Genomic DNA, 26,647 nt, shown 5'->3' with positions numbered 1-26,647 from the left:
AAAACATAAATGCAGTGCCCGGTGTCGCTGGCACTCAGACCACCCCCTCCCATCACCATCCTGTGTCAGTGCAGGCAGAGGAGCCGCCTGCCCCGCGGCTCTGATGCGGCTGCAGTGCGTGAAACACTCGAGTGCGGGCAATTGGGCTGGAGGATCTGTGCGCAGTTGGGCGCTCGGTGTGACCCTCGGCAGACCATGGGCAGGGCGATGTGCAGATGCCTCGTGGTGGAGAGGAGCATAGCAATCACGCCACATCTGTCCATTGGATTCATCAACCACAGGTTGCGAAGCAGCGATCTACCGGCTGTAAAGCGCTTCAACACCCTCGCAGTGGTAGTAAGCGCTATAAAACTATCACAAGCTGCCCACGCGGCTGCTTCTGATGAAAAAGTGGGGAGTGGGAATAATTTCAGAACACCAGTCAGGGACATGTGGGCGAAACCCAATGACTTTGCGGGGAAAGTAGGCGTTTAGAGTTTACAGGCAGAAAGTCCCCACGGTAGTACTTTTCAGAGTGAAAGAAATGCAGTAAAGAGGGTGAGCACCAAAAATTGATGGAGACCGCTTACACGGAGTGTGTGTTTTCACGTGTCCCTCTGTGCTGGATAATCCACAGTTGTAATTGTGACAAAAAAGGCAGCCGTCTATCTCATAGGGCGCCCGCTGTTATTTTTAATATTAGTATTATACGTATGATCATCGCAAACCTGCTTCTTCTGCTAAAAGTCATTATTAGTAGAAAGAAGTATTACCAATAATACTGAGTATTCAAAGTATGATACATTTTCCGTGTTGTGCTGTGGTTCGTTTGTCGCTCGCCCCTGGTGCCCAGTAGGACTGTGTGAGCCTTGCTGCTGCAAGAACGCATGGCGCCACCTCCGGTCCGGACCGAGCTTTGCCGCGCATCACAGCGGTTCAGCAGATGTGTCAGAGGCGCCGGGATCTTGCGCACCACTGTAGCCAGCGCGAGCTTGCACCCCTGTTTCGGGGAGAGAGTGGATGTGAGTACGTTCCTAACTTATGTGTGTCTGTGAGGGGGGGGGGAGTGGTATACTTTTTTTCAGAGCATGTGGAGCATTCCTTGGGCTGTCAGTCCCCACGCTACCCTATAGTAAAGGCACAGTGAGTGGGGAGGCATGAAGCCTATTTCCACGAGTCCCACTCAAGCACCTAATGCCAGGTAGCACTGTTATTTATTTATTTATGCGATTTTCTATAGCGCGAACTTTACCCGAAGGTGTCAGAGCGCTTTACATAAGCACCAGTTGAGAAACATAAGGATTTAGGATTACATGCGTTACAAAAAGGATACACACGAAAAAAAAATGCAAATGTACAAGATGTAAAGTCACACAAGGAGGCGATACACGTTGATTTACCAGGTGCGTGGGAGACTACCAGCTAGTGGGCCAGTTATCAACAGATGTATAATGGATCCGCCAGCGTCCACGTGTGTTCTTGGGCATGTGATTCTCAACTAAATGCCACCGAGAGGGAAAACCACGGCAATTATAAAGGAATTAACGAATGTCTGCGTAGTTGGCTCTGCCGGTTTTAAAACCGTTTTCTATTGGACTTGATGTGTCCTCCATTTGATAAGAACAAACATAATTACGGGCACGTAGAAAATAGCTTATTTCTGCGAGCGCCTCTTCCTGGTTTTCGGAGCCTCTGACAAGAGATGAGGCGGCTCTGACTTCAGACAGACTGAGTGGGGGGAGGGAAGGAGAGGGCGGGGAAGCAGTGGACGGGGGTCCCCAGCAGAGGAGGCCTCCTCCTGCATCCCTCCCACCACCCTCACTCGCACAGCAGTGTGCGGAGGAGACAGGAGCCTCCCCCTGCCCGAGCGCCGGAGCCTCCCCCAGCCCGCCAGCGCCCCCAGTCTGAGCCCGGAGGAGCCCAGCGCAGGCAGCAGCGTGAGGAGGCAGGGAGGGAGGAATAGGAGGACCCCCGTCCCACCAGCACTCCTCAGCCGCCAGGATCCCTTCCCTGCCCGGGGGATGCGAGGACCGTCCACTCCGGTAAGGAGTTGTATTTGATGTGCTTTCACTCTGTGGACAGACGTGCAGGAGGACAAGTGCACCTGAAGGTCACCCCTGGCCGTGCACCGTGGCACAGATGCTTCCGCGCTCACAGCGCTGCTTGCTGCTCTTTCTAGTTGTGTTATCTGGTGCTGAGCCCGCCCGGGGCTTCCAAAGTTGGATCGGAGCTGAGATGCAAGGTACCCAGTGGGGTCTGGAAGCTGGCTACCCAACAGCCTCAGATGTTCTTGTTGATGGAGTTAGCCTCTGATCTCGGCGCACGTAGACTTCGCACTGTGTTTTCTTGCTGGCGTTTGTCTCTGTGATGACAGCGGTGTTCCGTCTGAGGTGAGCCCGGCTGCCGGATCGGCTGTTTGTGGGGGTTGGTTCCGGGGTGCTGAAGAGGTTAAAGCGGGCAGCGAGTGCCAGCCTCCTCCGCATGATGCGTCGGGGTGCCACATCAGCCTCGCCGCCCACGGGGGTGAAGTGAGGTGGAAGACTGGCAGCGGGTGCTGTCCCGGCACAGGCAGTGCTGCTCTCCCCCTCCCCGCACGCTGAGTTGCAGGGGGGCTCACTCGCCGCGCCTCCTCAGGTCACCCCGATGGCAGGACCTTGCCAGTGTTCCGGGGCACCGGCCCTTTAATGCCGCAGATTAGAGCCGCAGCCTGGGCTGATCCGCGGATTGTGTGTCCCCGGGAGATCAGGGCGCCGGGATGTGACATCTGTACAGCGCGGCAAAGTTTCCTGCTGTAAGTCGATGCGGCGGGGGACGTGGGGATGCCATTATACCGCGAGGTGATGCTTTATTTATGCTCTCGGGCGCATGAATAGATGAAAATAGAGCACAGAATCGATACCGCAGGAGCGCTGAGACTGAAATACACACACACACAGAGGCTCTAGCACTCGGCCTCCTCCTGTCTCCTTTCTGCGGCCCCTCGGTGTGAGTGGGCAACATAGATGGGTGTGTGGGTGGGTGGATGAATGAATGGATGGATGGATGTGTGGGTGGGTGGATGGATGAATGGATGGATGGGTGTGTGGGTGGGTGGATGGATGGATGGATGTGTGGGTGGGTGGATGAATGAATGGATGGATGGATGGATGGGTGGATGGATGGGTGGATGATGGACAGACCGATGGATGTTATGTTACTTTCCATATCTATATGTATCTGTGTCTATCGTCTGTGTAGCCTGTTTCTCAAATTGGCTGCTTCTATTTCCTTAACTTTGTTAATTTACCTCCATCTTCTCAACCTTTCTTACATCCCCCTCTTCTTTTGGGACTGCCCTCCTTCCCTTCAGCTCCTTTTTACTCACCCTCTCACCGGAGGAGTGACCGCCTAGTGCCACCCGCATGCACAGACCGCGCTATGCGCTAGGCAGCTTGCCGCCAATGCACCTGTCCTGCGGTGGTCTGTCCTTCGCAGTATGTAGGGGTCCTCTCACAAAGGCGCAGTGCAGGGGTCACCCTCTGCACAGTGCAGGGGGTCTTGTCTGCAGGGTCTCACACTTATCATACAGAGAATTCAGAGCAATGGTGGTCCCATTGCACTACAGTGGGCGTCAGGGTCAACGCAGGGGTCGCAGCTTGCGTTTTTAAATGTGTCCCGGTTAAGGGCAGCGCAAGGGTCATTCAGTTCACTATAAAGACGGCCCTTCATGGGAGATAGTGAGGGGGTCCCCCACCCACTATAGTACAATGGAGTGACCCATCAGCACATTTCAGTTTTGAGTGTGCCCTATCTGAGGGGGCAGTGCCGGGACCCCCCTTTTCAGTATAAATGTGGTCCTGGCCGCGGGCACTGCAGTGTAGTGGAGGTCAGCTCAGAGATCGCCCCGTGCAGTTTTGAGGGTCTCTTTCCTCGGGGGTGGGGGGGCCGGGGGGGGTGCATTTCTGAGGGGCACGCATTGACCCTGCGCATGGGAACAGTGCAGGGGTCACCCGGTGCAGCAACGGAAAGGGTCAGCGCACAGATCCGCATTGACTGCGAGGGTCGTCCCTTCGCAGTGCAGGGGTCACGCGTTGCACGCGGCGCAGCGCGAGGGTCTTTTGCTGCAGTCCACGATGCGTTGCCAGAGCGCGCGGCGTCTGAACTTACTGATATGGCTAGAATGAAAGCGAATGCCCTTTGCTGCTGTGCTCAAAATGTGCTTTCATCTCTCGGCGCATCTGTTTGTACCCGAGGAAGTGTGTGCGCAAGAGTCGATGCTTCCCATAACCGGTCAGCTCATGCGGTGGTGGCATTGTGCCTATAGCTGCCTATATCACGCTTGAGAGATGCGCGCATTTACGCCTGACAGGGCGATTAATGTTGAGTCATTATTACGTTACACTTGAGGGCTCCGAATATAGGCTGCATTTTTATTTTGGGGCTTTAAACGCCGTCTTTGTGTTAGCATTTATTGTAATTTATAGCAGGAAACATTGGTGTTTTGGTGGGTGGTGCGCCCTGTCGTGCATGGCTGCCCCTAGCTGTAGGCTTGCTGTTTTTGCCTGTAGGTAGGAGTACGGCGTAGCAGGGGGTGCGTCCTGGTTTATGTGGTTGCCCCTAGCTGTACGGCGTGCTGTTTTAGCCTGTGGATAGGAGCGCGTCGGAGCAGGGTGTGTGTGTCCGGACAGTGTGTTGAGCGCTGGACTGACTTCAGCCCCTGGAAGCACCTCGCTGTTCTCATGTAAACTAGTTCGTGCCTTGGCGCGCCAGCAGCAATAGGTGTGTCCATCACCCAGCGCGGCGATCCTTATTTCATGGACGCGGATTCTGGAGTGGCCTCACAGGATTAAAGCCTGTGCCCCGCTGGTTCTGAACCCACTGAGCGAGGCGTGCTGGGGTCGTTCTTGGAGCGAGTGAGGTGAGCTTGGCCTAGAACCCCCACGCCCCTCCCCTTCCATATCAGCTTGGAGTTAGGAGGCACCCGCAGCTTCTACATGAAGGGATCTTTTGTATTATTATTATTATTTTTTTTAATGCGATTTTATATAGCGCGAACATTACCCGAAGGTGCCAGAGCGCTTTACAAAAGAACCAGGAGTTGCGCTACATAAGGACTTTGGATTACACGAGTTACTGGTCTGTGTGAGCCTCGGCGAATCCTCGGAGCCTCTGGACGTGTCACCCGCCACCATACGCCTACGGGAGCGCAGCTACCACTGATGCAGCAGGTTCAGTGACACCGAGGCCTAGAGCCACGAGGGCCTCATTGGACCCAGACACATGTATTTTTCTACCGCAACAGCAGTCAAGGGGACACCTTTCATTGCTCGCGTCTCTCCCAGGGCATCCCTGCTAAGCTTCTGTACTCCGGGTCCTATTTAAGCCCCCAATGCCTGCTCTCCAGCGGAGCCGGACACGCTGTAGGGGCCACAGGGCCCAACCCCCAAGGGAGACTGTGTGGGCTCCTTCACTCCACATCACTACGTGGCCGCACATTAAGGCACTGGGAGCAATGCTGTAAATTCCGAAGTACTGGCCTTGGGCTTGGAAGGAATGGGCCCCTCGAAGCTGTTAACTTGCATTATCAAATACAACAATAATGAGGTCCTAAGTGGGCCCTCCTCGGACCTCTTGGCCCCGGTGTCCCTGCACCTGCTACACACCATGCAAGCTGCGCAGCTGACGCTGGCTGGAGCGCAGTGACTGCTCAAATTGTTGTTCCCCCCTTGGAGAATTCCGCAATATGTTCTCCAAAAACCCCTCTCCTCCGAGCCTTTTTTGGAACCCTCAGCCCCTCTTAGCACCCCCCACCACACACACGCACGCACTCAGACACTCACTCACCGACACCGGAGGCACGCACAACACACGGACTGCACAGAAGCCCCCGCCCTGGGAAGCTCGACAGCCCCTAAAAGCTACGACGCTTCCCAGGTCCATGTCTGACTAATAGGACCAGGTCTGATGTCATTTTTTCAAGAATTCTGGGACTTGCATTCTTTTTGAAACCGGTATGAAATAAATCTGGACTGCAAGTACCAACACTTTTTAAGGAAAAAAACACGGATTTGATTATAGTCCCCCGTGGACCTCGGAAACTTGGGAGTTTCCTCACACCCGGGCCCTTTAGGGCAAGATCCGCTTCGTGAGTGGCACTGGCTCGTGAGCTCCCGGCGGTATGCCGCCTCTATTGCAGTGGCCGTGGAGGGGTGTTCAATCCCCGGGTCTGCTCTCTGCTTTCCATTGTGCGCTTCAGACTTTCAATTAGGTTCCGAATCGGCGCAAATCTCTCAACTAATTCAATAAGCGCCGAGTATAATGCACTGCTCTCTGCACGTGCGCCGGGGCCTGCGGTGCTCCCGCACAGACACAGAGACTGCCTGAGGAGGAGAGAGGGGGTAGTATAGGGCGAGAGAGGACAGAGCCAGAAGAGAGAGATGCGACAGGAGGAAGAGAGCGAGCGACAGAAGGGGTGGGAGGTGGGCTCGAGTGGGTTGAGAGTGACGAGGAAGACTAGCGGCAAGTAGATTGGAGGAGAAAGATAGATGGGGGAGTTAGGTGGAAAGCGAAAGCTAGAGAAGGAGGGAGCTAGAGGTACAGAGGGAAGAGAAACAATAAGTGGGAAAGGGCCACCGATGAGAGATGTGGAGGGAGAAAGATGACGAATAGACAAAGCGTGCATGTGGCTTCGTTAGTGCTGTGCAGTCCTGTGACGAGCAGCACTCCGGAAAGATGGGACTAGACATGAATCGTGTACCTTTGTTTTGTGTTAGTGTTCGTAAGGATAGTTAAGCGATAATAATTTATTTTGGCATAGCGCTATATGTCGCCCAACTCTAAGCACTGCTTAAAACAAATCACACTATTATTCAACTTATTGATGCTCAGATGTCCGACCTCGGCAGAATGATTTGATTTACCTATTTTCGGACTCGTGACCTGCAGGTCACCGCAGATGTCAGCAGCTGCAACCGTAACTCACCGAGTAAGTAACTCAATGTGCCCTTGGGGGCTTATTGGAGCTGCGAGGTGTGGCAGATGGAGCCACGCCAGATGGATGTGAGAAACATGAACTCCGGGCGCCTGTTCACGAGGCCTCGGCGCTCACAGAAGCTGCCGCGTGTGTCCCACAGCCCCGCTTTCTTTGAAGACCTTCTGGTCAAAGCAGCTATGAACTTAAAATGAGGGTCTGACAAGGAAGTCACATTAGGAAAGTGATATATATATTTCCAACATCAACCCCCAAGCTGAGCAACTGCTCACATCTGGACGCCTTGGTCCAGGATGGCGCAGCACAGTATGATGGCGCAGCACAGTATGATGGCCCAGCACAGTGTGGTGGGTCACTTATTCAAGGGGCCTGTTCTGCACCACAATAGTCACAGGCCGCGTCAGAGCTCAGGCCGGAGCAATTTTAGTATCATTTTGTTTACTAATGTAGGCAACCTCCGGACGATCTGAAGAGTTATCAGAGCCGGGCACCTTAAAATGGCAACTGAATAAAAGATGCACAACTTTGCAATGATTAGTTCCTTTCATTGATGCCAGTCACATTAATCAAGATACTCAATTTTTGGGGGTCGATGGAGTCCAAGCATACAATTGAAGAGTGACATGGATAAAACACAGTGAGCGGTCATCTTGCTTATCCAGATAGTATTTCAAAATCGGAGATCACTTTTGAAGTAAAAGATTTTCTCTGAGCTGTTAAGCTGTAGAACACATCAGAGTGTGGTTCCTGGTTATTTATCAATCAGCGGCATGAGGCCAAGACAATGATAGCATTTCTTAATACAAATTAACATTAATTGGGCAGAATAGTTAAACTGGCAGCTGAATCCGATGATATTGCTGAGTGGGTTTCTGCTGCTGTTGCACAGCTGCCACAGCCCCTTCTCCAGCTGCAGCACACAATCAATCAGTCAATCAAACAAACATGTATATAGCATGGCAAATCTCCCCAGAGGGTCTTTAGGTGGTGAAAATGCAGGCTGCTGCATTGAGGTTTGATCATTCAAACATCCAGGTCTTTAGTTCTCTTCTGTATTGCTGGGGCGATGGTGCGGGCCTGAGGTGCAAGGGGAGGTTGTTTCAAGCCTTGGCTTCCCGGTGCGAGAAGGATTGTCCTCTGCTGTTGGCTCGGGGGATCCGTGGGGTGTCTGTGAGGGAGAGGGAAGCAGATCGGAGGTGTCTGGTCGGTTGGTGGAATGTCTGGCGTTTGTTGATGTATGCAGGCCCTTTGTTGTGCAGGGCCTTGTAAGCGTGGGTCAGCATCTTGAACTGGCATCTCTTCTGAATCAGGACCCAGTGCAGCTTCCTGAGATGGTGTGTGATGTCAGTCCTTCTGGGGAGGTCAAGTCTTGCCGCAGATTTCTGTTTTTGTCTGGAGTCTCTTCATAAGGTGCTCAGTAATTCCAATGTAGAATGTGTTTCTGTAATCCAGTCTGCTGGTGATGAGGGCCTGCGTGACTGTCCTTCTGGTGTTTACCAGGAGCCACTTGAAGATCTTGCTGAGCATGCGAAGGGTGTGGAAGCAGCCGGATGAGATTGCATTGACTTGTTTCTTCATGGGTGGCTTGCTTTCCAGAATTATGCCGAGGTTGAGTGTGTGGTCTGTTGGGGCGGGGGTGAGCAGAGTTCTTCAGGCCACCACGTATCGTTCCATGGCGAGGTTTTCCCAAAGATGAGGACTTCTGTCTTGTCTATTTTGAGTGAGACAGATGTTCTTCATCCAGTCTGTGGCATTTATCATGCATCTGTGGAAGTTGGCTTTTGTGGTGGAGGGATCTTCGAACAGTGAGAGGATGAGCTGGGATTCTACGGCGTAAAAGATAATGTTGAGTAAGTGCGATCCAATGATGTTGGCCAGGAGTATCATGTAGGTGTTGGAGAGAGTCTGGCTCGGGGATAATCATTGGGGGATGTAGCAGATGATCTCCTTGGGCTTTGAGGTGTACATTGGGAGACAGATCCTTTGGGTTCTGTGGGTGAGTTACCAGGCAATCCATTTGAGGCTGTTTAAGGGGATCAATGTTATGGAGTCTGCTGATCAGGATGTGATGGGAGATGGTACCAAACACGACGGACAGGTCCAGGATGATGGGGGCTGCTATTTACTTGCAGTCCCGGAGGGCTGCAATTTGGGCTGCCTTGATGCTGTGGTTTGTTTGAAATCCAGATTAGGAGGGGTCCAGTAAGTTGTGGCCTTCTAGGTGTTGGGTGAGTTGGTGGTTGATTGCTTTCTCATGGACTTTTGCTGGATAGGAGAGTAGAGAGATGGGCCAGTAGTTCTTTAGTTTGTCAGATTTTATTTTCGGGATGGGCTTCCTTCAGTGTGTTTCCAGTCCTCAGGAAAGGAGGCTGTGTGATGGAGGTGTTTAGGACCTTCCTGCGCTTGCCACAGATTGTCTTGCTTCCAAGGTTGAAGTCGTGGTGGGGACATGGGCCTGTGGGTGCTACAGAGTGCATCGAGTTCATGATGGAGATAGTATTTCGTGTGGTGAGGAGGACCTGTGGATGAGTAGTTGTTTGGGGTTTGCATTCATGGGAGTGAGCAGGTAAATACTATAGGCTTCAGAAAGTTGGTGATCGAAGTTTTCTTAGATGACTGAGATCCTATTGTGGAAGAAGTCAGCGAGGTAATTGAATAGTTCCTGGGAGAGAGTAATATCTCACTGGCTATAGGATTGGTGAACTCCTTCACGATGACGAAAAGTTCCTTGCTGTAGTCAGCGCTTACTTCGATACGGCCTGCTAGGGCGTTCTTTTTGGTTTCTTTCAGGAGGCGGTGGTACTGGTTGAGAGCGGTCCTGACAGCAGTGTGGGCTTCAGTTTTTTGCTGATGCACCGCTTCCTTTATAGTTTTTGGTAGCTACATTTGGTGGAGTGCAGTTCTTCGGTTAACCAGATTTCTCTTTAGCTTGGTTCATTGACCTTGGCGGTCTTGGGGAGGACGATGGACTCAGCACTATCTGTGATCCACTTGGTGAAGTTTTTTGCTGCTTGTTCCAGGTCGTGTGTAGAGTCTGGGAGGTGGGAGCAGGCAGCATTGTTGCACTGGTCTTCTGATACCTTTCTCCAGCTTCTTCACGTGGATCTGGGGGCCATGGTGTAGGAGTAGGTGAGTCCTGAGATTGTGAAGTGTACGCTGTAGTCGTCGGACAGGTGAGTTGAGTGGAGTGATTGTACCTGACTCTGTGGCTGGAGGTGAAAATTGGGTCGAGCATGTGTCCTATGATGCGGGTAGGGTCGGTGACAGTTGCTTGAGGTCGCTCATGCTCTCCACGAGGATGGTGGTGTTGGCATCATCAAGATGGAAGTTGAGGTCCCTTAGGAAGATGTATTGCTCTGAGGCATTTGCGAGCAGGGCAATGAGTTTCGGGATTGTGTTGCAGAAGCTGAGGTAAGGTCCTGGTGGTCTGTAGGCGACAGTGCCTCTGACGGTGCTTTTACCATCTGTGTGGAGTAGAAATTTTAGGTGTTCCATTGCTATTGTCCGGTCTTCACAGGATGTCGTGCAGCAGATGGTGTCGCAATAGATGATCGCAATTCCCCGTCTGTGTTTGTTGGTCCTTTCTCAGTGAGTTATCTTGTAGCCTTCACGGATGGGGCAGAGGCGAGATTTAGGCTGGCTTCAGTGAGGAAGATGACGTCCAGGGTGAGGGATGAGATCGTGTCCCAGATCTCTGTGGCATGTTTGCCAAATGGCCACGCATTGATTAGGATGCGCTGGAGTTGTGTTGTGGTGGTCTTGGTCAATGTGGCGGATGTGGCGGATGCGGCTGCATTAGTAGTGTCCCTGGTGTCGTTGGTTGCTTCTGGATGAAGATGAGGCGCCAGTGTCGGCAGGAGAACGGTCTTTTTGTGGTATACTCGGGGATGTGTGGCAGCAGTGATTGTTTGTGCATCCCGGGTCCAGAGCTCTGAAGTCCATGGTGGTGTAGATTCATGAGACAGAATAGCCAGGGGTCTTAGAACTGGGCGTGTCCTAGGCGCAGACAGGCGCAGACAGGCGCAGACAGGCGCAGACAGGCGCAGACAGGCGCAGACAGGCTTGACTTCATCGTGCCGGTGGCGCACACGTGCAGCGGCATCCATAAGGAGGTGGTAGGGGATGGCAGGGAGGTTGCAGGGAGGTGGCAAGGTGGTGAAGTGGGAACCAGCAGGAAAACGGCGGGAGCCGGAAAAATAGCATTACACAGTTCAGTTAGGTAGTTATAATTAAAACAAATAGGAAACACGGCGTCCTGCATAGAATACATACCCTGAGAGACCCACTTCGCTTTCAGATTTTGATCAACCTAGCCACAATACCACTTTTATCAATTATGCAAAAATAACATGCATTTCAATTTGCGCGACCACCAAGATTCTGTTAATGCACTAGGCTGTCGCGAGGTTAGCAGCAGCTTGTAAGTGGCTTTGCTCAGGCGATGAGGTGATTGCTGGTTTTCAGTGTACGTGCCCCTGCGCGCCCCTGCGTTGCTGAGGTTACACAAACAGCATCCCGTGGATTTATGGCCTAGTTTATCAAATGACATTTGCCATTCAGCCTGGGACGTCCTTGGAAGAAATACAGAAATAATAAGCAGCAGGGACCGCACTGTGTTCGAGAATCCGAGAACGGTCACATTTCTGTAGAATGCATGACCCCATAACGGCATCGCGCACACCGTCGGAACAGCCAATGCCCTCGCCTTCAGATGGTCCTCGGCTGTGGGTGGATCTCAAACAGCGCAGTTGCTAGTGCGCCCCGCATTGGTGGAGGCGTGCGGTGTGGTGTTTTCACGTGTTGAGACAGAGTTGAAAGCCCCAGAACCATAGCCCGGGACTGTAAAACTAGCAACACGTGTTCATGGTGGCAAAAAGAGATGCGAAATAAAGAAAGCCATAATGCAGGCAAAAAACGGCTTTAGTGGAAAATGCACTTCAAGTGGTGTTAGTCACAATGCGAACACTGCTGACGTCTGTCGGTGGTTGATGGTATTGGCTCTTGTCTGGCGCATGGTAGTGGCACAGGCCTAAGAATGAGATGGGGCGAGTTATTGACTGTGGTCAATGAACAACGTATGGTATTGACTCTTTCTCTATCGATGGAGAATGGTACCCACCCTGACCTAATGGACAGGGTGGGGTCTGGGTTGCGAGTTTTATCCATGGATAGAGGATGATGTTTGCGCCAGTTTACAAATGGTTGATGGTACTGACCCTGGAAGGTGAATGCGTACTCTTTGAAATGGGATTGTATTGTCCTTGGTCTACAGATGGGCATTGACACGTTGGTACGTTGGTAGTGGTCCTGGCCTATGGATGGGGTGGGGTGCTTTACAGACTGTGGTCTGTGCATGGTGTGTTTTATTGGTTTTTGTGTATTCATGGAGCTCGGTGCTGCCCTTGACCTATGGATAGAGAGGGTTCTTGGTAGTGAGTAGATGATGTTAATTTGCCCTGGTCTGTAGGTGGAGGTTGATATTCGCCCTGGTCTGGTACCATGGGTTTGCTTCAGAGCATGTCAGGACTCTGTCCTCAGCTCGCAGGCATAATAGCACCTTTTGAAACAGGGTGCTCAGTCTGCTTACAGCAACTGTCTATATTTTGAGAACTTTCAATACTACTACATTTTTTCTGTTTCTCTGCTCACAGAATCCCAAAGCTGTCTGAAGAGGCCACGGTGTGGCATTTTGACAGGATATAAAATACCCAAAGTAATAAACAAACCTGTCTTTTACACCACCCACCCACCTGGTTGCTACAGTTTTCTCTCCAGAGTAACATCTCCACTCCCATAGATGCTGGCCAAATTATGCGTAATTATTGCATGGCTCTGAGGTCTTTACTCAGGCAGTGGTCACATACACATATGCCCTTACATACTTGTAAGCCAGCAACTGGTTTCCCAGATTGTGGGTCATGATACATTTTAAATTCACTTTTCCCACGTGGAAGCCTTCTTAAGACAACCGGAAGTGGACAAATTCGAATTTGAAACTAACATTTTAAGCACAGTTCCCAAATGTGTAGATTCCATGGACGGGTATCTCATGATGTCATGGTTTGCAATCCTTGCATTCTTATCCTTGCCTCTTTTATCCTGTTTGCCTGTTGCCCTTTTAAATTAGGCACTTCAAGTCCCTGCCTATCTTAGTGCCTGATTTGAGTGACCCCATTGAACCTGTTCAGTTATTATAAAAGGACAACCCAGACAAATAACGAACACGACGTAATTTTTTGGCCCTGTGAGTTGTAATCACGACCACAGACGCTGTCAGGACCGGTTAGGGAATAGCGTGGCTGCTATCATGGCTCAGGCAGTGTGCATGAAGCTTAATGGGTAGGGCCCTGATCCTTCGCTCCACAAATTTAGAAGGATGGTTATTGAACATCAGGAGACTCATAAAAGACCCACCAAAATGCCTGCTGAAAATTGTATTAAAATCTAAGCATAGTTCTTTCCGTTAAGAGAACAAATATTTAAAAAGTCTCAATACCCTAATAATGGGAGGTGTCCAATCCAGCAAATATAAACAAAGTAAAGATTTGTCAGTCTCCAGAAAAATAAAGAGAGAGAAAGAAAAAGAATTGCTCAAAACTGGATCCATGATCCAAAGTTAAGAACTCAAACATAAAATACTCAAACCTTAGTACTTGAACGTCGGATAGTAAACCAGCCATTGCAGGTAGGGGCTTAGCTGCAGATGGCAAAGCAAAGCCCTCTCTCATTTTAGCATAAAGTGTATTTGTAAAGCACAGGTATCATAGCACTGAATAGCTGATGTTTATTGTTACCTAATAGTACTCATTTTATGCACCTCAGAAAGATGAGTGGGCCCGCCAGGAATTGAACTTGTGACCATGATGTCAAACAGAGGGCCCCCCAGTGGATGCATTAGTCCACTAAGCCACCAGACCCTGCATAGACAGGCTTACAAGGCTTTGTGGTCAAAAGGCCTTGAGATGTGCTTCTGGCACTCAGTACCTTGAAAAAGTGGTGCCACTTCTAATCTAGAACTTAGATGCTGACTTTTGAATTGAGTCAGGCATTGATAAAAGAACTAAAGAGGCAGATATGACTAAGACGTGTAGGTCCACTGGTTATATATAACATGACCACTGATAAAACTATCTGGCATGACTGAAAAAGTCCAGACAATTAATAATTTAGTAGATCTGAATATTTCAATGAATGCACCCAAAGAACTGTGGGTTTCCGCTGAAACATAAGTGTGGCCGTATGTATAGAAGTAAGAGAGGACCTCATGATTGGTTTATAGAGGATGGAGAAGCAGCTATAGTGTGAGGAACCAAGGAGAATGTAGGTTTCCAGATTCCTGTGAGAAGGGCCTTCCCTTCCAAGGTTTAAACAAAAAAGTTGTTTTTGTTGCATCCATATATCAAAATGATTACAAATATATATCCAAAGAGGTGTGAACCAGTAATGCTCTCAAACAATCGACCCTCCGCAATGCTCAACTAACAATATGGGTTACTTCAATTGGAAGATGCAAGAATTAAAGGCACTCATCTTATCACATAAACAATTTAGATAATTTGTGTAGTTTTCTCCCTTTTCCCTCTGAAAAATGGCAATGCCTTGTCTGTGAACCAGATGTACCACTCAGGTTATAGTGCTTGGCTATTATGGTGCTGGCCGAGGTCTTTCCTTCCGGATCTAATGAACTATTGCCATACTATGATTCAAAGTCAGACCCTAATCCCGAAACTGTGGCCCATTTCAGGTCTTCCGGTGCAGTTTTATGTTCACTAAATCATATTAATCCTCACTGAAACTGTTAGACCTTGAACATTGGGCCAAAGAACGAATATGAACTAAGGAGAGTTACCTACTGTCAACTTATGGTAAAAAACCAATAAGAATTGCATAGCATGCCAATTTATGAGAAGAGACAATAAGATGTGCCTAGAGTGTCAACGTTTTGCAAGAACCACTAAGAAGGGCCTAATGTGCCAATTTAAGAGATTAACCATTAAACGTGAACAGATTCGCTCTGGGTGCCAATTTTTTTTTTTTTTAAAGCAAAAAGAACAATGTGAATACCATAACTTGCTAAATTATGAGAGCCAATGCAAGCCATTTGGAACTGCTGACATCCCTTTTTGTTTGATGCTCAAGTATAAAATATTTATGCTATCTCAAGTTTACACTTTAAAGGGACCATCCACAAAAGATACAAATCCAGTTCTCATTACCTTGTCCAGCATCACCAACAATATGGATTTCCTGGTTGGGTCTTCCAACCAAAAGTCACATCATTTTATAGATGGTTTGAGATTTTTGTACCTGCTCAAAAATTTCACTTTAAAAACATTGTACTCAAGTCAATTTATCATGGCTCATTTCTTTTTTTTATGTTTAAACTTGCCTTGTCAAAGCATCAAGTCTTAACAAAAAATGAAGATGTACTGAGCTCCAGTGGCCAAACTTCTCCTTTGTATTAAAAATAGAGGTGAACATCAAATTCAAAATAATTGCTTCTCCCCGTGCTACTTCTTTCCCCATTTTATATTTTTGAGTTTTAAAACCATATTTTAGAGGTGCTTGCTCTTTCTAAGGATCGATTGGTGCCTATCAGCTTAGGTGCAACAATGTTTTTCATCTCCAATGACCGGCTTTCTCAGAAGGAGACCTTGCAATACCATACACCTTCATTCCTATTTGGAAGTCTGTAGTGATTGATTGCCCAGCTCAGGTTTTAGGGCTATGCAAGGTCAATGATGTTTATGTACTGCTCATATTCATGGACTATGCTCATTTGTTCCATTGTTTTGGCCACAGTAGCTTCGGGATTCGTTACTGTCTCTTTCTTGTTGATGTGCTTTGTCTAAAGAAAAATATTTCAGATCGACATGTGCTCTGTTTTTGTTTGGAAATTAGTCTTTTAGTTATGCCAGTCAGGAAAATATTCAGACCATATGCTTGGTTGCCACTACCATTTTGGTTGGTTCGTGTATTCTGCACAAACAACTAACTGCTATGTCAAGTGCTGTGAAATAAGCTGCAGAACTGAAATTGCCACATAAAGGAGCAGATCTCAGTTTATATTTCTTTCTTATTTATTTAGGTGCATGTCTGTCTATCTATCTATCTATCTATCTATCTATCTATCTATCTATCTATCTATCTATCTATCTATCTATCTATCTATCTATCTATCTATCTATCTATCTATCTATCTACCTGTCTGTCTGTCTGTCTGTCTGTCTGTCTGTCTGTCTGTCTGTCTGCCTAACTGTCTGCCTGCCTGTGTGTTTGTCTGTCTATCTATCTTAAAGCAAGCAGGGTTATTTGCACATGTTCCACACATTCTAAAACACGCTATAGGAAACTGTTCAAAACGTGTTTGCCCTCAAAAAATTGGCTGTAGATTGTTTGCTTTATCCCCAGTTTAAATTCCATGCTTTGCTGGCCATATCTGCTTCAGAGGATCTTTTGGACCAGAAGGGGGAGACAACATTATATTAAACGGTGTAAAGTGAGGAGGCTGGCCATGTATGTTCATGAATAACATATCTCTTGCAATGCATAATGTAAGCCAATATGGTGCTCGTGACCTTCAAAGGAAAGTAAAATCCGGCCTGCTTCCCTTACTTGGTCAAGGAATCTGCTCTTTTTTGCAATACTTAAGTTATAGTAAAGCATGCCATTATAATGGCATCCTTCCGGATCCGTGACAACACAAGCAGAGTCTCCCCTTACGAAATTTGAAACAGTATCCACAGGCTGTGCCAATTGGAGCATTTGCCTCACTCTAGCACCTATTCCGTGAGATGACAGACCACGAGGATGCTTCCTCACCATTGACGCTGTCTCATAGTGTTGACCGAGTGTTGGTGAACGGTTATCCATCCTAAGTGCATATTGCCTACAGGTGTGTGTGTATGTGCCTACAGAAGTGTGCATGTGTGTGCAAGAGTGGGTGTGGGTGGATGTGTGCCGCCTGTGTGTGTGTTTGCATGCCTTTCTGATAAGTGCCACTCAGTAGCCCGTGTTGAGAGATAGCTCAACACTATTTGGCATTGAGATATAATGGGACTTTCTGCCTCAAGTGAGTTGCAGCATTAGCACACAGAGGGAATGTTGAGAGGGCACAGTCAATGAGGTTTCCTGGAGTGCAGTCTCCAACAGAGAGCCGGCATGGCAGAGGGCAGGTGATGGTGTGCATGAGGGGGACAGTAGCTGCAAAATTCGGGTGCAATAGTATTAGTGACCACTGAGACTGTCAATAACACAGGTGCAGTCCCTTTGTCCTCTGCACCCTCACATGCATCACGGCCACCTCAGGTCAAGTGATGGCCAATAACCAGCCTTATTGACTGTCTCATCTGTCAGCAATGCTACATAACTGATTAAATAGTTTCACAAACTATAGATGGAACTGCAATAGGATACCCTTGGCCATTCCCCAAACTTCTCTTTGATTTATTCAGATACATTTCATCTAAGACAGATAAAATCCTTCAACATTTGGTACCTCAGGGTTTGGCTTGTGGCAGAAAAACATCTCAACCTGTTTCAAGCAACCCCAAAATCATTATTTTTGCCTTCTTTAGAAATAAACTCTAATTTGCTCTTGTGTTGGTGTTTGTTGAATGTAAACACCGTGACTGGGTAGGCTGCATGCTTAACACATTAGATGCTTGTCTTCCTGCGGGCGCAACATCACCACCTGTAACCAATCACATTCTCAGAAAAGCCAACACTGTCAGCTCTCTCGACGCGCATTAAGGGAATCCATCATATCTGCGCCCGTCGTGTAATCTGAGGGTGTCTTTCGCCCCAGGCTTCTTGTTTAAGGAGAAGAGGGCCGCTTTTCTTCTCGGAGATTCAACCCTTCTGGGGCGTCATAAATTATAAAACTGCTACACGTTCGGCGAGGCCATCTGTCGCAATATTTAAACCCGTTCAGTTCGTTTATATTGGGCCGTCTGTTTCTCCTCACAGGAGCGTCTCTGGTGGTCGGACGGGTCTAGTGTATGTTTTAATTTCCGTCAACCGTTGCAGCCACCTAGTAGCAGGGTCTGCCTCCTCCTGTGAGGCGCTGAGTGTGACACGAAGCAGGACGAGGCCTTGTCCTCGCCGGCATGGATTTACAGCCCCCAGCGGGTCCAAGAGGAGAACGCAGGCCATATTTGGGCCCGAGAGCAGGGAGGAAGCGCTGGGGAAGCCCGTGTATGTTATGAATTGAGATTCTTCAGGCTGCTGACACTTAACTGGGGGTGAGATTTAAACGTAGTGTGGTCTAAAGGCCGAAACCGTTGCCTAACAAGGAGGAGACTGCAGCTATAATCCTGGCTCCCTGACTTGATCCAAAATATGCAACCTTGAGCATCTCGCGTTTTTTGCCATTTTATAAAGTGCAAACCCGACCGGTAGGTAGTGGAACGCTTTACATGAGTACCAGTTAAATTACACAGCATTCATTTTTTTTGTTTACGCATGGGGAGAGTAAATGATTTGCCCAGAATCACAGGATGTTGAGCCAACACCGAGACTGCAAGAGTCCCAAACCCGCTGGCCACTGGTATTAAGTGTCTCACAAAACTGGATACTTCAATCCCACCTTCTCACACTTAAACATGTAGTAAGTGAGCCTTTCTTGATTGTGCTATCACAGGCAGAAAGCTTTGGTCCTATAACATAAGGTGTCCCATACCACCATCCTGGGACTGACCCTCTTTGTAACTCGGTATGCCGTGGCAAAGCAAGTGTGTTGTGGGCCTTAGCTCAAGTAACTAAATTAACCCCTGCCCAGGTGTTGTTTAAAATGGAAAACACTGCAATAATAAGGATTCAGGAGAGATCTGCAGGCCTCTGGGGCATTTGTCACTGCACCTGCTGCACTCATGGAAGCTACTCCCCTGTCTGTAGGTGCTTGGCTCCTCTGCATCCATCTTTACCTGGAGGCCTAGCTGACTGTTTATCACTCTTTCTGTATCTTCTAGATTCAGATAGTATTTTGATTGTTTCTATACAGTAAGGAGAGCTTTTAGAGCAGTAAATGGAAGTATACATGCATAGTCTACTTTTTTTCTCCAGTATTTATTATCAACATTTAGGGGGCTGTTTACAAGCCTCTTGTGCCTCCGGTGCGTCACTTTTTACATGGGAAAAAGTGGCAGACTGGTGGCGCAAGGGGCTTGTAAAAAAGCCCTCAGTCTTTTTTCATTTGGCCAGTTTTTTTTTATTGTTTACAAAGAAAGGAAATGAGAAACATGGATAGTAAGTAATTTATCTAAGGCCAAAAGAAATAATTAAGCTGTATGTATGTAGCTGTAAGAATGTCACCTGACATTAATATCATGTCCTAAATAGCGTTTACAAAAATATTACCTCATTAGAGTTATGAGAAAATACATGCCAATGGGAGATTTTTGGGGGATTGATACTTAGGAAACAATATTTAAGTCAGGGGATAATTGTCTGTGAATTTTTCTCACAAACAACCATGCAGAAGCTGGAATTTTAGTGAAGGCCTTATAGTTCCAGAAGCAACAATTTTGCCTCTACAAAATAGCCAGCCCTACTGAAATTATGCGATTCTGCCAATGCTGCTTTTCTCGTATAATTATTGATTTGCTGCAATTGCAGCGTAATCCACCATCTGCTACATATTCTGAAGATTTTAGCAAAAAAACTGTTTCTTGCTCAAACGTATCAAACGTTACTAGAAACATTGTAACGTGTTCATGTGCCGTGGAAGGCCCTTCATAAAGGTTTACTTGTCATCTGTCAGTTGCTTATTTATGTATTTGGTTGTTAAAATGGTACCAATGAGGTGAAATATGTGCCCAGACATTATTACCTTATGTGAAATTGATAGAATAATAAGTAATACTATCAAAGATAATGCCACATTATGCCACATCATTTCTCTTTTCTTGCTACATAATTTAGTCAGCCCTGTAACGTACTTTGGTGCTGCCCGCCGCATAATTCCAGTGGCACTAAAAATATATTTTTTCAAACTTGTAAGTAGAGAGCAAAGGACTGCAGAGCGACTTTTTGGTTATTACCTGGGTTGCTAAAGTAAGCCGGAAATGGCATGCACAGCAAATTGGCACGTGGTCACTAAAATAGCCTGCTGTGGGTGTTGTTGCTGGTGTAGGATCAGCATGGCGCACTGTTGCTGGCGCACTGGGCACCGCAGATGGCACTTAAGAGACAGAAACTTCGGCATAAATAGAAACACGACTGCTTAATTAAACCGTAATGAAGGGGAAGCACCGCTCTGCATTGATATGACGCTCTGGGTACTCATTTAGCCATCAAGTGCGCCTTCCCCTCCATTATTCAATTAAAATGCAATTCTAAATTGTTTACAGTACACGCCTTTTATCTGCCTTCGTGTTGCAAAATGATTGCCTGAGCCCGGTAGAAGAACCAACCAGAGCATGAAAATGGCTGCACTGTGCTGTAATTAAGGAGAACGCGGGAACGTCCATGACATCACGGAGATCCGTGGGGCGAAAGAGCGCTGCTCCTGAATCCTAACCCGCAATGTGCGTAGAGCAGGCACCTCACCTAGGAAGGGCCAGGGCCACGTGCTGAGTAACTTATGAGGCATAGCTGCTTAACCGTAAGTGCGTCACTCCCAACAAGCTTCACTTTTAATGCCTGTTTCCGGCTTGCAGACAGTGCCCAGTGTCTAGAGTTCTCTGTTTTCTGGTTCAGCCTCCTGCCAGAGTAGTACTGCTAATAGATACAGTCTACTGTCAGTGTCAGGGCCATCAGATTTAATAGCAGCCTCGTTCTGACCTACTTCAAGAGTCTGGGGACCTTAGTTTCAAAGACCGTCAAGTTCAGATTGCTACCAGAGTCCATGGTCCTGACTTTTAATGGCAGTGGATTTTATTTTCTGCTATAGTCTAGGCCCTTGGCTTCAATGACCTCCATCTGCTGCTGGAGTTTGGCACCCTCACTTTAAAATATAGTGGACTTTTTTTACAAAACAAATATAGTGGACTTTGATATTCTGTCAGTGTCTGGTGCAGAAACGAATGACTGCAGAGGGGACCTCTCAGTGGGTGTGGCACCTTGCATGACGGGTACTGCCTGGGTGTGTCTTATGTAGCGAGTCTTGGAGACACCACCATAGATGAACAAGATTAGGATGAACATATGGGATCTGACCAATCAGGGCACAGCTCACAAGCAATGTGAAGAAATGAACCCTCGGTCAACATAAATAGTGCTTCGAAATCGGACTTCTGATTGAAAGTTCCGTGACTGTGCCACAGGACGACATACTTCCTAAGGGAGGGTGGTGAGAAAATGAAAGAGTGAGAGAAGAGGAAAGGAAGGGACTGTTTTGAGCATTTGTTAATTTCACAGGCAGATTGAAAAAGTGGATTTAAAATAGACAAGATAGTTCATCATACCATGTAACATTTAATTCGCTAGCAAACTTGGCCAAGTTTACTCTTGCTTTCCTGTTACCAGCCATCTCACCTGGTCTAAGAGGATACAGTGGTACCCAGCATGAAAGCAAACACTCGAGGCCTTCTCCTCAGTTTGATAATAACTGATAAATAGCTGGCACACATATAGAGCCCACCTGCATAAAGCAGAAAGGCTGATGGCAGATTAAGATGTATTTATCATACAGCTAAGACTGTACTTTGAGAGGGCATTCACCACTTTTCGCTAAAAAGCCATAACAGTACTTCTGGATTTAAATTGTATTTTATTAAGGGAATGTTTTGAACACTAACCTGTTCGCACGAAGCAGTAGAGCACTTTATGTTATAAAGAGATCTGAGCCATGTCTGCAAGACACCATCCAGGCTAGTCCATATACACAGTTCCTGGGGCATACCAGTGCTATAGGACAGAGTTCCTTCCTTCTAGCCATGGTAGGACTGGCCCAAAGGGCAATGTGGTCTGACAGACCACTGTGTGGCCCTTTTTTAGGCCGAGCATTCAAGACCTCTTGTATACACTCTAGTATATACTTATATGTTTATGTACTTTGTGGGCTCTGGAGATCAGCCCTAGGACTTGTCTGCTTCCGTGTAGGGACTTTTTTCTGTTCAACTGCCTCTATTTAACTGTCTTGATAGAAAATGACCAGTAGAGGTCAGTAAAATACCAGAATTGCTTGATGCTTGTTCAACTGCCTCAATTTAACTGTCTTGATAGAAAACGACCAGTAGAGGTCAGTAAAATACCAGAATTGCTTTCTGCTGAGGGACTTTCTTTTTTTATTTTTCTGGAAACTGCCTCTATTTAACTTTCTTGATAGAAAACGACCACCAGAGGTCAATAAAATACGAGATTCACTTTAGCATTCTCTAGATTCCAGTTCATAGAAATTGTCTTCCACGAGCACCCGTGGACAATAATATATTTTTCAAATCTTGTATTTTCAGTGATATGACCACCATAGACCCTGATTTTATATTAAAAACAGAGCTTTGGAATATACCATTTCCCACTGAAATGCAATATTTCTCTCCATGTGTTCCCATACCTGACTTGTCACGTAGTTTGGTGCTTACTTTCCCTCCATGTTAAAGAACAGTAGACGTTTCAGCACCCAGGCTAATGTACTGCATAGCTAAATACATATAAGGTCCCAAAGGTGAGACCAATTGCATTGCAAATGCTTGTTGTCTGTTTGTGGGCTGCTTTTTTCGGTTAATTTCCCTAATATTACTATAATCATTGCCTGCAGCTAGCACAAATGTATATAGCCTCTCATAACTTTCGAAACACCTATTCAGCGTGTCTTTACAAGTTCAAACTGCCAAATTTTGTAAATGTGGGCCACCTTTTTAGCTGTACGATTAAATAAAGGGTGCACTTTTATTTGGGTGACTGAGCCTATTTTCTGTCCCACTCCGAACCTGCCTCTGAGCCACATAGATAAATGAAAACTCGAATTATTCGACCCAAACTCGGGCAAGTAGCAAGGCACTCATTCTGTTTCAAGCAGAACAGGGGCCTCATAAGCTTAAAGTGCCTATGGCTCACGTTGCATTCTCCACGTATCAGCTTTGGCTGAAACTGTTAAAATAACAAAAACACTCCAGACTGCTTTGGCAGCTTCACTGTAATTAAAAGTTAAAACTGCCTAGTATATGTTTGAATGAATAGGCTATCCAGAGACAGATTGAAGTTTATCAGGAGCCGCTGCATAATGAAGTCTGATTAATGTGTCTGCCAGCTAATCTAACCACCGAAAATTACTAAATAATTCAAGCACAATCTTCAGCACAGCTTCGTTATTTTTGTATGGTCTGTGCTCTTCCCTGAAGTATAATGCACACGTTGATGCGTCCACCCTTTAATTGCCAGCAGGGTCTCTGTGTGGGTCGCTGGTGGGCGCTGTTGCAGGAGCAGGGCCACTTAGTTGCGCGCCAGACAAAAGATCACGAGGACAGGAACTGCTCAGTTAATCGTTAACGTTACCTACGTCGCACGTTATGAGTGTGTGCTTTCGGGCATCCTGTATTCTGCCCGATTATCTTCCTTATTTAAACGCATGACAGCTGAAGATATTTTTGAAATGCCTTCACACAGCCTTACTCAGGTGTTGAAGTTAACTTGAAAAATCGGCTGCAAGTGCCTCTAACAGTCTTTCAAGAATCGGAGCCATTGAAAGGCACTTCTTGGTTATTAGTTATTGGTTACTTAACTCTTTGTATAGTTGTGCATTAAAGTCTGCTTTCAATTTTGTGATAGGGTGATGGGTGGCTTTTTCTCTCAGCGTGGGTTTGGTAGTGATTCAGGAATAGTTACATATGGTGCCGAGGGCATGCATATATTGTACTGCTATATATGACAATTACTATATATTGTTCTGATAATTGTGACAATTAGTGTGTTTTTCCCAAATGGTCACTTGCACCCTGTTATTTGTTTCCCTGGGGACAGAGAACCGGGCGAATGCAGCCACACATTTACAAGTCAGGCACTAGTGTGTTGTTTTCATTCTGGGTACAGATGCTGTGGCAAATGAAATGACTCCAGGCACCTGAGGGGCAGGTGGAATAACATATTCACACAATGCTGTCAAGTGTTGACACTTCGATTAAAATTCCGGGTTCCAGAATCAGCAACTTACATCGTTTAGCTGCCTTTCTTACCATGCTTAACACTGAACCTGCAACCACTTCTGAGTGGCAGTACTTGTTGATAGAATGGAGCAAAAGGTGCAGTTATTTGTTGGTGATATTGGATACTTGCTGCAAGAAGCAAGAACCTGCGAGGTATATCTGCTGTTTTCTTTGTACGTTTCGCACCACTAGCACCAGTTGAACATCACAGGGCCTACAATGATTCTTTGAATATGGAGTGAGTTAAGAGTCTCAAATGCCATGTTCTTACTTTATGCGTTCTGATGGTTCTCCATTGGCGATAGCTTGCTTACTGCATTTATTGGAAACATTCATTAAATTAATACAGCTTACATTTACTTATTTAGCTAGATAGTGAAATGCTTTGCAAAGTGCAAGCTTGGAATAGCAGCCATTTTGTATTGCTAACTGCACGGTGTATGTGCATCTTGACTAGGCCTAGCCTCTTCGCCAGCAGAGGGATCTTCTTTGGGCGAATAAAGATCAGTGCTTAAATTGAGCTGGTGTTTGCCAGTGATGACCAGAGGCACTTATTTCTAAAGACTGGTACTTCTTTATGATAGAATACCACAAGGTGGCACTGTCTTGTTTTGAGATCAGAGCAGTGTTTTACAATTGCAGTTATTTAAAAAACATAATGAAACTAGCACCATTGTTAAATCTTGACATAGCCTGGAATAGTCCAAAATAACACAATTGTTTGAGTGATGGTTAGTGGGTAGCGTTGGACCTAGCATTTGGCAGAGATAAGAATGAAAGAGGGTGGTGTGAGCTGCAATAGTTCTTGAGAAATACCTTAGGCCAGGGGTCTCTGGTAGCTCACCAGCACCCTCAAAGTAGCTCTCAGAGGTGAAGCCAAACCAAGCCAATCTTAGAGATTATGTATATTAAAGAAGGCAGCACTGTTCATTTCACTACCCATAAGAGTTACAGACAGCTAAACCAATGACAGGGCCTGTTGATAACACTCAAACACACTCTGTGGTGGCCTATGAATCAATCAGGGATTTATAGAGCGCACTACTCACCTGTGAATGTCTCAAGGCGCTGGGGAGTGTGTGGGGGATTTGGGCAGCTCCGGTCATTCGAAAAGCCAGGTCTTGAGGCTCTTCCTGAATGCTTTCAGTGTGGGGCTTCATCTGATGGTGAAGGGGGGTTTGTTCCAGCTCTTGGCCATGATGTAGGAGAAGGGTGTGCCTCCTGTTCTAGTTCTGTGGATGCAGGGGATTTCGGCCAAGGCCTGGTCAGCGGAGCGGAGGTTTCTTTTGGGGGTGTAGAAGTAGATTCTTTTGTTGAGGTATTGGGGTCTGGTGTTGTGGAGGGCTTTATAGGTGTGTGTGAACAGCTTGAAGGTCACTCTTTTCGATGGGGAGCCAATGGAGTGCTCGTATATGCTGGGTAATGTGGTCTTGTCGTGGGATGCTGCGGATGAGTCTGGCTATGGCGTTCTGGACAGTCTGAAGATTGTGGAATAGAGATTTGTTGATTCAGGCATAGAGGGCGTTCCCGTAGTCCAGCCTGCTGGTGATGAGTGCATGGGTGACGGTCTTCCTGGATTCGGGGGGTGGGTCATTTGAAGTTCTTGCTGAGTATGGGGATGGTGTTGAAGCAAGTGGAAGCTGCAGCATTGGCCTATAGGTCTGCCACATGAACCATCTTTATCCACTTTAAATCTGCCTAAGAAGGAGATTGGCCATGTTATCCGCCCTGCTCGATCAGTCGCACTGTGTGTGACATCAAAGAATAGTAGCAGCAGTAACCAGGGCTTACCCACCAAAAGGTGTTAGTTGGGAACATGATCAACCAAAGAGCTGAGGAGAAGAGAGTATGCATCCAGGGCAGAGAAAATTAAAAGCATCACATTAATTTTTGTGTGGGTGTGTGACATTGTGTCCTTCCTAAATAAACAGTGTTGATTCCTTAAAGCTACTTCTAGCGTCAAGGACTGCCAAATATGTATGCTCGTCTCCATCATAAGAGTATTATCTCTGAGGCAATTGCGCCCATTCATGGTATAATTGTGCCATAGCCATAATATTTTCGTCCTTGTCTATTTTGGGCATACAAGTCTAGTAATTACGTACTTGCTTCCATCACTGACATATTAAGAGCATGACTGGCCTGCTTTTAGCCATTCCTGACAGAGTGGCAACCGCTTCTCGCATAACAATGGCCATTACTGATATATGTTTGGCATCCAGCTGTGGCACAGTGGTACCCTGGTTTAATGGTGGGCAATATTGGCATAACAGAGGCATTCTTAGTGCTATGGTGAGGAAGCATGGCCTATGATTCCAATACCTGGGTATTTGAAGCATAATTTGTCCATGAGAGGCATTTTTACATGGCGGTACTCAATGAAAACAAAAAGCTGATGTTTAGGGACTGTGTATTTTCTAACGATGAAAACTGATTTGATTTTTAAAGGAAAAAATTATGCTTTTTCAGAAAAGGTTTTTCTTTTGGAAAATCGAGTTTGCTCAAAGTGGAAAGGGATTTCGATAGAAAAATATGTGTATTTTCAAAAACGAATATGCTAATGACAACAAAATATTGCAATTCTAAAACACATATAAAGTTGTTAGCTGAATGA

General features: G+C 46.9%; 1 protein-coding gene across 4 annotated transcripts in view; it reads left to right on the top strand.

Annotated features, from left to right (window-relative positions):
* Positions 1 to 1,799: 1,799 nt before the first annotated feature.
* Positions 1,800 to 26,647, top strand: part of LOC144829136 (cadherin-6-like) — a 288,356-nt gene continuing 263,508 nt past the window's right edge. Inside the window, exon 1 of one of the 4 annotated variants that reach the window (XM_078687963.1) lies at positions 1,800 to 2,369. In XM_078687963.1, the coding sequence (XP_078544089.1) occupies positions 2,347 to 2,369 (23 nt within the window). In that variant the 5' untranslated portion in view covers positions 1,800 to 2,346. Of the gene's footprint in view, positions 2,370 to 2,639; positions 2,817 to 26,647 lie in introns of those variants that run through there. The other 3 variants (XM_078687964.1, XM_078687961.1, XM_078687962.1) reach the window with 3 other exon arrangements.

This window comes from Lissotriton helveticus, chromosome 4_1 (genome assembly GCF_964261635.1).
Source record: "Lissotriton helveticus chromosome 4_1, aLisHel1.1, whole genome shotgun sequence".
Taxonomy (NCBI): domain Eukaryota; kingdom Metazoa; phylum Chordata; class Amphibia; order Caudata; family Salamandridae; genus Lissotriton; species Lissotriton helveticus.
The sequence above is the reverse complement of the archived record's forward strand: the minus strand, read 5'-3'. Positions and strand labels throughout refer to the sequence as shown.